Below are 9,922 nucleotides of genomic sequence, written 5' to 3' on the forward strand. Positions count from 1 at the left end.
TGAATCACTTCAGCTCTTCTTTTGGAGCTTGATCTGAAGAGTTCCATGTTTTACTCCATCTTCTGAATCAGTTCAGCTCTTCTTTTGTATCTTGATCTGAAGAATTCCACATTTCAATCTCTCAGATCACTTCAGCTCTTCTTTTGGAGCCTGATCTGAAGAGTTCCATGTTTCACTCAATCTCTTGAATCACTTCAGCTCTTCTTTTGGAGCTTGATCTGAAGAGTTCCATGTTTTACTCCATCTTCTGAATCAGTTCAGCTCTTCTTTTGTATCTTGATCTGAAGAATTCCACATTTCAATCTCTCAGATCACTTCAGCTCTTCTTTTGGAGCCTGATCTGAAGAGTTCCATGTTTCACTCAATCTCTTGAATCACTTCAGCTCTTCTTTTGGAGCTTGATCTGAAGAGTTCCATGTTTTACTCCATCTTCTGAATCAGTTCAGCTCTTCTTTTGTATCTTGATCTGAAGAATTCCACATTTCAATCTCTCAAATCACTTCAGCTCTTCTTTTGGAGCTTGATCTGAAGAGTTCCATGTTTCACTCACTCTCTCAAATCATTTCTTCTTTCTCTCTCAGTCTCATGGGCTGGCTGGAGAGGGTGCAATCAAGAGGAGCTCCAGAACATTGTTAGGGAGCTTTTAAAACCCATCAGCAACTCTTAGTATAACCTTGAAGCTGTGACTAGGTCAGGGGTGGTGGTTTATTTTATTTTGTTTTCTTTTTCCCCCCCAACCATGTACAAAATTTGAAGCTTCCTGGGAAGGTCCCATGGAAATAGATGCTTACTTATAAGGGGGAGAGGGAAACCAACCAACTGAACAAGCTGTAATTATTTAAAGATGTAAAAACCTATCTCTTCTGAAGTAGTATGGCTACGATCTACCTAACTTCTACACTGTTGGAACTAATGAGAATAAAACGATGCTAATAAAACTAGAAGGCTGCTGGTGTTTGACTCTGTCCCACAGCACATCCTGGGCACCACACTGCAAAAAATACTTGGACTTGGTGGGTGAAGAACTGCTGGATAGGGAATCGGCTGGATGAGAGAGTGGTGAATCAAGGGCACAATGTCCACCTGGAGATCAGTGCCAAGGGGCGTCCCTCAGGGGTCAGTGCTGGCACCAGTGCTGTGTAACATCTCTGGCAGTGCCATTGGCAAATGAATCACTGCAGCCTCAGCAAGTGTGCAGGCACCAAGCTGTGTGGCACAGGTGACTTGCAAGAGGGCAGGGATCCATCCAGAGCTACCTGGGCAGGCTGCAGAGCTGTGCCCAGGCCAACCTCAGGACATTCAACAAGGCCAAGTGTAAGGTCCTGCACCTGAGTTGGTGCAATCCCAAGCACAGCTGCAGGCTGGATGGGGAATGGCTGAGAGCAGCCCTGAGGAAAAGGACCTGAGGGTTTGGGCTGATGAAGAACTCAACAGGAGCCTGCAGTGGGAGTGCAGCCCAGACACAACCCTGTGCTGGGCTGCAGCAAGAGCAGTGTGGGCAGTAGGGCAAGGGAGGGGATTCTGCCCCTTGGCTCTGCTCTCCTCACACCCCTCCTGCAGTCTGTGTGCAGTTCTGGAGCCCCCAGCACGAGCAGGACATGGAAGTGTTGGAGCCAGTCCAGAGGAAGCTACCAAGATGCTGAGAGGGCTGCAGCAGCTCTGCTCTGAGGACAGGCTGAGAGAGTTGTGGCTCTGCAGCCTGGAGAAGAAAAGGCTTGGGGGAGACCTTGAAGTAGCCTCCCAGTATCTGAAGGGGGCTACAGGGGGTCTGGGGAGGGACTACTGACAAGGTCTTGTAATGACAGGAGGAGGAGGAATGGGTTTGAAGTGGCAGAGGGGAGATTGAAGCTGGATGTTAGGCAGAAGTTGTTTGCAGTGAGGGTGGTGAGACTCTGGCACAGGGTGAGGGTGCTGAGACACTGGCACAGGTTGCCCAGGGAGGTTGTGGTGCACAGAAGCACCCAACGTGATCAAAGATCACGTTGGGTGCTTCTGTGCTCCACAACCTCCCTGGAGGTGTTCAAAGCCAGGCTGGATGAGACCTTGAGCAACCTGTTCTAGTGTGAGGTGTCCCGGGGCACGGCAGGGAGGTTAGAACTGGCTGATCCTCGTGGTCCCTTCCAACCCTGACTGGTGCTATGGTTCTAACAGGGGGAGACACAGGCTAGACAGGAGCAAGCCACTGTTTACACCGAGGGAGCCAGCATGTTCTCCACGCAGCAGGCAACTCTCCTAGCACAGTGGGTGGGGTGGGGGGAAAGCTGCTTAGGAGACTTTTAACAGCAGCCTGGTTTCTCTTTTCGCTCTGCTCACCAACATGCTCTTGTGCAGCATGCTGCTCTCAGCCTAACTGCTCCCAGCTGCTACACCCAGACCCCACCATCGAGCAAAAATCAGGCACCAGCAAGCTCTGTGCCTCTGTGTCTGAGCACAGCCCTCCCACAGGCACCCAACCCTTCCCATCAGTGCCCACTTCAAGTTCTCCTTAGACACCAATGCAGCTGGTGGGGTAGAGCGTTGAGCACATTTCAAATGCCTTCCTCCCCACCAGCCAATTGCAGAGCTCCTCAGCTAAACTGGGGGAGGGTCTTCCCTCTCTATAAAAGGGGGAGAGGAGGGGAGCAGGAGGGTGCTGGAGTGGGAAGGTGGTTTGTGGGGTGAGTAGTTTGTAGCGAGTGGAGGTGTTGTGAAGAGGTTTGGGCAAGCTCAGCCGCTGGGTGGTTTTGTGTATTTCAGAGTTGCAACTGCCCTTCAAGTCTAGGGAGCACTAAGCTGCTCCCTCTACAGCTCCCAGAGATGCCAGAGGGCCCTTTAGTGAGGAAGTTCCAGCTGCTGACCTCCCCTTTTGTAGGGCAAGTGGTGTCCAAGGTGGGGGGAAGCACACGGAAGATCAATAGGAACGACCTGAATGCCCTGAGGCTCCAGGACTGCCAGGTGAGTTGCACTAAAGATGCACTTCTTGGTCTGTGGTTAAGTGCGAGGCAAACAAACCACTGTTGTCCTGCACCTGGTGCATAACACCCAGCTTGTTTGGGGTGGCACACTGGCTTTGTTTCTAGCCACCAGTGTAGGTGGCATGCAGGCAAGGAGGTGGGAATGCCCTTTTTGGAGTCCTGCAAAGCTTGGGGTCAGCTCCTGTGAGGAGAGTGTTGCAGTGACGTGGCCAGGCATGGGCATGCACAGAATCATTTGCAGGTCTGAGTCAAGGATGTTAACGTGCTGGGGTCTCTGCCTTTGAAGGGATGGGGAGCTGGGGAGGGGTCTCTGCCTTTGAAGGGATGAGGAGCTGGGGAGGGGTCTCTGCCTTTGAAGGGATGAGGAGCTGGGGAGGGGTCCCTGCCTTTAAAGGGATGGGGAGCTGGGGAGGGGTCCCTGCCTTTGAAGGGAGGAGGAGCTGGAGAGGGGTCTCTACCTTTGAAGGGAGGAGGAGCTGGGGAGGGGTCCCTGCCTTTGAAGGGATGGGGAGCTGGGGAGGGGTCCCTGCCTTTGAAGGGAGGAGGAGCTGGGGAGGGGTCCCTGCCTTTGAAGGGAGGAGGAGCTGGGGAGGGGTCCCTGCCTTTGAAGGGAGGAGGAGCTGGGGAGGGGTCTCTGCCTTTGAAGGGATGAGGAGCTGGGGAGGGGTCTCTGCCTTTGAAGGGATGAGGGGTTGGGGAGGGCTCTTTGCAGGAGGTGAGAGTTGATTTCTTTAGTGTGGAGGTGCTAGAAGCAGCAGTGTTGATTCCCTTCACTGTAAACTTTGCTCCTCTTAAACCAGAAGGCAGATTTTTAACCTGCCTAGATTGATAACTGGACAGCAGCTTAACTATGAGCCAGAAAGGTCAGTGGTGTCCTGGGGAGTGGTAAAAAAGAGCAAGGGCAGCAAGGTGAGGAAGGTTCTTCCTTCCCTTCTGTTACGTTCTAGCGAGGCCACATTTGGAGCATTGTGTTCAGTTCTGGGCTCTCCAGTTTAAGAGACAGAGAACTACTGGAGATGGTTCAGCAGAGGCTATGATGATGAGAAGGGGACTGGAGCACCTCTCTGTCAAGGAGACCTGAGGCTATGTAGCCTGGAGAAGACTGAGAGGGGATCATCTAAATGCTTATCAATATTTAAAGGGCAGGTGGCAAGAGGATGGGGCCAGACTCTTTTCAGTGGTACCCAGTTACAGGACAAGGGATGATGGGCACAAAGTGGAACACAGGAAGCTCTTATCTGAACATGAGGAAAAACTTCTCCTGTGAGAGTGACAGAGCACTGGGACAGGCTGCCCAGAGAGGATGTGGAGTCTCCTCCTCTGGAAAGATTCAAACCTGCCTGGATGTGATCCTGTGCAGCAGTAGGTAGACCTGCTTTAGCCTGGGGGGGGGGGGGGTGTTTGTTGGACTAGATCTTCAGAGGTCATTTCCAGTCTCTACCATTCCATGATTCTGTGCAAAGTCTGTGCTGTGGGTGCTTGTGGGATGGTCATAGTGGGTCACTTTCACTCAGGTGATGATTTGGTCTTGCCTGTCCAAATGCTGGTGCAGCCTCATCTCTGATAACATGATAGTCTCAGCTGGGGGCACAGACATGGGCTGCCCAACAATCTTTTGTGGCTAGCCTGTGGCTTCAAAGCCATCCTTGAGTTAGGTCACCCTATCTTGAGACACTTGAGGCCAGCTCAAAGCAAAGGAGTCAAATAAGAAGCAGTGATGACACTCTGAAGCCCTCAGTGTCTATCCTGGGATGTCTTTGGCTTGATAGAAGCTTGTAAGAGGACTTTGCACTGGAGAGGCACCTGAGCACCTTGTTTCATGCAGACAAAGAAAGGCTGCTGAGAAGATGACTGCAGCTTTGATGGGCAGGCTCAGGTGCTAATGAATCCCATCTTTGGGGTGGAGTGAGGGTGCCTTCTAAAAGAGGCTGTAGAAAACAGCTGTGTGGAAGCAGCTAGAGATTACATGGATCCTCAGCATGTTCCACCCTTTTCCTCAGGTTCATGGGAAGAAATTGTACCTGGCATTCGTGGCAGCTGAAAGTCCCTTAGCGCCAGCTGCAGGAGAGACAGCGCTGCAAACGGAGGCTGCTAGCGAGGCAAGTTCTTCTGGCTATGGAGGGCAAGAAGGGGATTGTGCTCCACAGACACAGCTCCAGGATGAGGACCTGCAGGAACTCCAGCACACTGGGTCTGAGGTCCTAGATGCAGCAGAGGGTGTGAGCCACTGGCTGCGGTTCCACTTTGGCTTGTTCGGCAGCGTTCGGGCAAATGAGCTCTCCAGAGCAACAAAAGCCAACAAGAGGGGGGACTGGAAGGACCCCATACCCAGGTACTTAGTCCAGTCCTCACAAGCTCTGCTGTTTCCCTGCCTCTCCTTCTGCAGAGGCACTGAGTGTGTGGGGATGCTCTCAGCCCTGGCTTTACTCTGAGGGATGCAGTGGGTGTGGGGTTTGCTCAGATGGGGAATCCACGGTGCGCTGTGGGATGCACAGTGCCTGCCAGCCTGAGGACCGTGGCACCACCTCAGGTACAACAAGGACAACTTCTACAAAAAGCCAGACTGAGTCATACCCTGAATGCCAGGTTTTCCTTTAGCTGAGGAGAGTGGGGTGGGGGGATTAGAGAATCATAGAATCAAGCAGGTTGGAAGAGACCTCCGAGATCATCCACTCCAACCTAGCACCCAGCCCTGGCCAGTCAACCAGACCATGGCACTAAGTGCCCCAGCCAGGCTTGGCTTCAACACCTCCAGCCACACAGACTCCACCACCTCCCTGGGCAGCCCATTCCAATGCCAATCACTCTCTCTGACAAAAACTTCCTCCTAACATCCAGCCTAGACCTGCCCTGGCACAGCTTGAGATTGTGTCCCCTTCTTCTGTTGCTGCTTGCCTGGCAGCAGAGCCCAACCCCACCTGGCTACAGCCTCCCTTCAGTAGCTGTAGACAGCAATGAGCTCTGCCCTGAGCCTCCTCTGCTGCAGGCTGCACACCCCCAGCTCCCTCAGCCTCTCCTCACAGGGCTGTGCTCCAGGCCCCTCCCCAGCCTTGCTGCCCTTCTCTGGGCACCTTCCAGCACCTCAACATCTCTCTTGAATTGAGCAGCCCAGAACTAGACAGAGATGGTTCCCAGAGGTCCTTCCCTACTCCCACCATTCTGTGGCTCTCTGCTTTTCCCAGACTGGTTCTGCACTTTGAGAAGGGAGGGTTCCTTGCTTTCTACAACTGCTGGATGTACTGGTGCTCCTCTCCCAGGGCTGATCCTGCTTCCGACATCCTGTCTGGGGAGTTCCACCGTGGCCAGGCATTGGATGCTCTCCGTGCACCCCGTCCCATCTGCTACATCCTCTTAGACCAAAGACATTTTTCAGGGTTAGGTGAGTTCCAGGGCAACGAAAGAAAAGGAAGAAGGTGGGTGGAATGTCTATAGGTTCACAGAATGTCAGAGGCTGGAAGGGACCTTCAAAGCTTATCCAGTCCAGTCTCCCTGCCACAGCAGTATCCCCTACACCAGATCACACAAGAACATGTCCAGGAGGGTTTTGAATATTTCCAGAGAGGGAGACTCCACAACCCCCCTGGGCAGCCTGTTCCAGTGCTCTGGCACTCTCACAGGGAAAAAAACCCTCCTCACATTCAAATGAAACTTCCTATACCTCAGCTTCCACCCAGTGCCCCTTGTCATGTCCCTGGGCATCACCCAGCAGAGCCTGGCTCCAGCCTCCTGGCACTCACCTTTACATATTGATAAGAATTGCTGAGGTCACCTCTCAGTCTCCTCTTCTCCCAGCAGCACAGCTCCAGCTCCCTCAGGCTCTCCTCATAACAGGCTCTGTGCTGGACTCTCTCAAGCAGTTCCATGTCCCTCGTGAACTGGGGGGCCCAGAACAGGACACAGTGCTCCTAATCCAGAGCTTCTGGATGTCTGAGCCTTTCTGTGGTGGTTTAGAGCTATCACTCTAGCCCAGTTTAAAATTATTTTGGAGGTAGTTTGAATCCTACCACACTTTTATTCCTTAGCCTTATGACTTCTGGCTGGTCTTGCTGAGGAAAAGGCTTGCAGTCTATAGCCACAGGCTTCAGATGCTTGAGTGGAGTATGAAAGGCCAATGTTGCAGTGCTCAGTGAGCCATCTTGGTGTGGGTAGCTGTGTGGGCTTGTGTTTTGGATGAAAGGAAGGTTTGCTTCAAGTGTCATGGGAGGAGAACATCTTCCAGTCCAATCCCAGCTGTAAGTCTGCTTGTATGCCACCTCTGATAGAAGGAATGACATTGCTAGCTTGAGGCAGATGTCATAACCCAGAGCCATAGGTTTGCATCATCTTAACAATAAACATCTTTCTTGTTCCCTTCCAGGAAACATCATTAAGAATGAGATCCTGTACCTGGCCAAGATCCATCCATTAACACCAGGCTCTCTCTTGGCTCGCTCCGACCTGGAGCGCCTGCTTGACTATGCCATTCAGTTCAGCTCTGACTGGCTGCGCGGCAAACTCTGCGGCCAGAGGCTGCACCACCACATCTACCTGAAGAAGCAGTGTCCCCTCGGGCATGCAGTGATGAAGGAAGCCTTTGGACCCTCAGATGGCTTTAAGAGGCTTACATGGTGGTGCCCTCAGTGCCAGCCTGTGCTGCTGTCGGGGGATGGGGATTCCCCTCTCATCGAGTGACCTGGCTTTCTATGTTCATCTGCTTCTGGAGGATATCTGGGTGGTCTCTCAACTATGCTCTTAGTAGTCCCAAGGGGATCTTCATGGTTTCTTTGTTGAGTTTGTTTTGTTGGTACAGTGAGTTGATGGAGTTATGTGCTCAGTGGAGGTTACAGGAATCCTTGAAGTGCTCTGTGCCTCTGGATGCAACAAGCACTGTGACAACAGTGTAAATAGTTTGACCATTCCTGAGGTGCCTCGATCCTCCTGTGCAGAGTAGTGAATTGGAAGTGTAAGGGGTTGAAATGACCCTGTCCCTTGACCCTGGTATGGATGCAATGGCTTATGATGGAGTTAGCAAAAAGGAACATATCCCTCTGCCTCAACATGCCCATGAACTCAGTATTGGGTAATCCTGCTTCAACTTGCAGCCCAGGACCTGTGTGCAGCACTGTCATTAGGCGTGGCTAGAAATGGGAGGCTGTTCCATCTGTCAGCACAGATGCCTCCTTCCAAAGGGACAAAATAAATCTTAGCTGTGCATGGCAGAACTTGTCTCTGCACCCACAGGTGTTAGGTTTGTGGCAGAGTGACAGTTCCATTCTTGCTGTGAAAATAAACCCTTACCATTAAAAGCAGTGCTTGTGTTTTGGACTGCATCAAATTGTGATCTCCAAGGTAACATGAAAGCAGAAAGGTCTGGAGGTAGAAGTGATGTGCTCTCTCCTTTTCTGAGCTGTGCCCCTCCGCAGGAGGAGTAAGAATCATAGGATGGATTTAGGCTGGAGAATACCTGTAAGGTGATCATAGAATCAGTCAGGGCTAGAAGGGAGCACAAGGAGCAGCCACTTCCAACCCCCCTGCCATGCCCAGGGACACCCTACCCTAGAGCAGGCTGCACACAGCCTGGCCTCAAACACCTCCAGCCATGGGGCCTCAACCACCTCCCTGGGCAACCCATTCCAGCCTCTCACCACTCTCCTGCTCAACAACTTCCTCCTCACATCCACTCTCAATCTCCCCACCTCCAGCTTTGCTCCACTCCCCCCACTCCTGGCACTACTCTGATGTCCTGAAAAGTCCCTCCCCAGCTTTTTTGGAGGCCCCTTCAGATCCTGGAAGGCCACAAGAAGGTCCCCTGGGAGCCTCCTCTGCTCCAACCTGCACAGCCCCAACTCTTTCAGTCTGTGCTCACAGCAGAGCTGCTGCAGCCTCTCAGCATCCTCCTGGTCCTGCTCTGGACACACTCCAGCATCTCCACATCCATCTTGTCCCAGGGGCTCCAGAACTGGCTGCAGTACTCCAGGTGGGGTCTCAGCAGAGCAGAGGAGGAGAATCCCCTCCCTGGCCCTGCTGGCCACACTGCTGCTGCTGCAGCCCAGGCTCTGCTTGGCTTTCTGGGCTGCAAGTGCACACTGCTGGCTCCTGCTGAGCTTCTCCTCCAGCAGCACCCCCAAGTCCCTCTCCTGAGGGCTGCTCTCCAGCCACTCACTGCCCAGCCTGCATTTGTGCTTGGCATTGCCCTGACCCAGCTGCAGGACCTTGCCCTTGGTCTTGTTGAACCTCCTGAGCTTGGCTTGTGCCCACCTCTGCAGTCTGTGCAGGTGCCTCTGGATGGATCCCTGCCCTCCAGCCTGGCTGCTGCACCACACAGCTTGGTGTGGGCAGCAAACTTGCTGAGGCTGCACTCAGTGCCTCTGGCCATGGCACCCACAAAGATGGTGACTCCATTCCCATGGAAAGCCTGTTCCAGGGCTTAACAACCTTTTTGGTGATAAAAGCTTTCTTAATAACCCACCTAAACCTCTCCCAGCACAACTTGAGGTAACTCCCTCTTGTCCTATTGCTTATGAGAAGGGACTGACCCTCACCTTGCTTCAACCTGCTATCAGGTAGTTGTAGAGAGTGATAAGGGTCCTCTTTTTCTCCCAGCTGAAGGACATTGAGATGCTTGAGCATGTCCAGAGAAGGGCGACGAGGCTGGGGAGAGGCCTTGAGCACAGCCCTACGAGGAGAGGCTGAGGGAGCTGGGATTGGTTAGCCTGGAGGAGGCTCAGGGGTGATCTTGTTGAAGTCTACAACTACCTGTGGGGTGGCTGTGGCCAGGAGGAGGTTGCTCTCTGTGGGAATCACGTTCGGTGGAGCGCTATGGGAAGATGACTCTTTGGTCACCAATATGGTTAGATGGTCAAATCCCCTTTATTTCCGTGATACAGTGACTTATATGCATTCCAGCAAGAGGCGTGCTCAGCTTAAGATTGGTTACAGTCAGAGGGACCAGAGTTACATGTAAGGTGTGCATAGGTTAACTTATCACA

At 52.7% G+C, this 9,922-nt stretch overlaps 1 protein-coding gene across 3 annotated transcripts; it reads left to right on the forward strand.

Annotated features, from left to right (window-relative positions):
• Positions 1-2,566: 2,566 nt before the first annotated feature.
• On the forward strand, positions 2,567-8,239 carry NEIL2 (nei like DNA glycosylase 2). 3 transcript variants are annotated; one of them, XM_064146827.1, is made up of 5 exons: positions 2,567-2,657; positions 2,737-2,934; positions 4,955-5,286; positions 6,137-6,333; positions 7,312-8,239. In XM_064146827.1, the coding sequence occupies exons 2-5, from the start codon at positions 2,797-2,799 to the stop codon at positions 7,623-7,625; spliced, it is 981 nt and encodes a 326-aa protein (XP_064002897.1). In that variant the 5' UTR covers positions 2,567-2,657; positions 2,737-2,796; the 3' UTR covers positions 7,626-8,239. The 3 variants fall into 3 exon arrangements, with proteins under 3 accessions (XP_064002897.1, XP_064002896.1, XP_064002898.1); XM_064146826.1 differs by having other exon boundaries at positions 2,640-2,934; XM_064146828.1 differs by having other exon boundaries at positions 2,640-2,934; positions 6,212-6,333.
• Positions 8,240-9,922: the final 1,683 nt, after the last annotated feature.

The sequence above is a fragment of the Pogoniulus pusillus genome, chromosome 7 (genome assembly GCF_015220805.1).
Source record: "Pogoniulus pusillus isolate bPogPus1 chromosome 7, bPogPus1.pri, whole genome shotgun sequence".
NCBI classification, from domain to species: Eukaryota; Metazoa; Chordata; class Aves; order Piciformes; family Lybiidae; genus Pogoniulus; species Pogoniulus pusillus.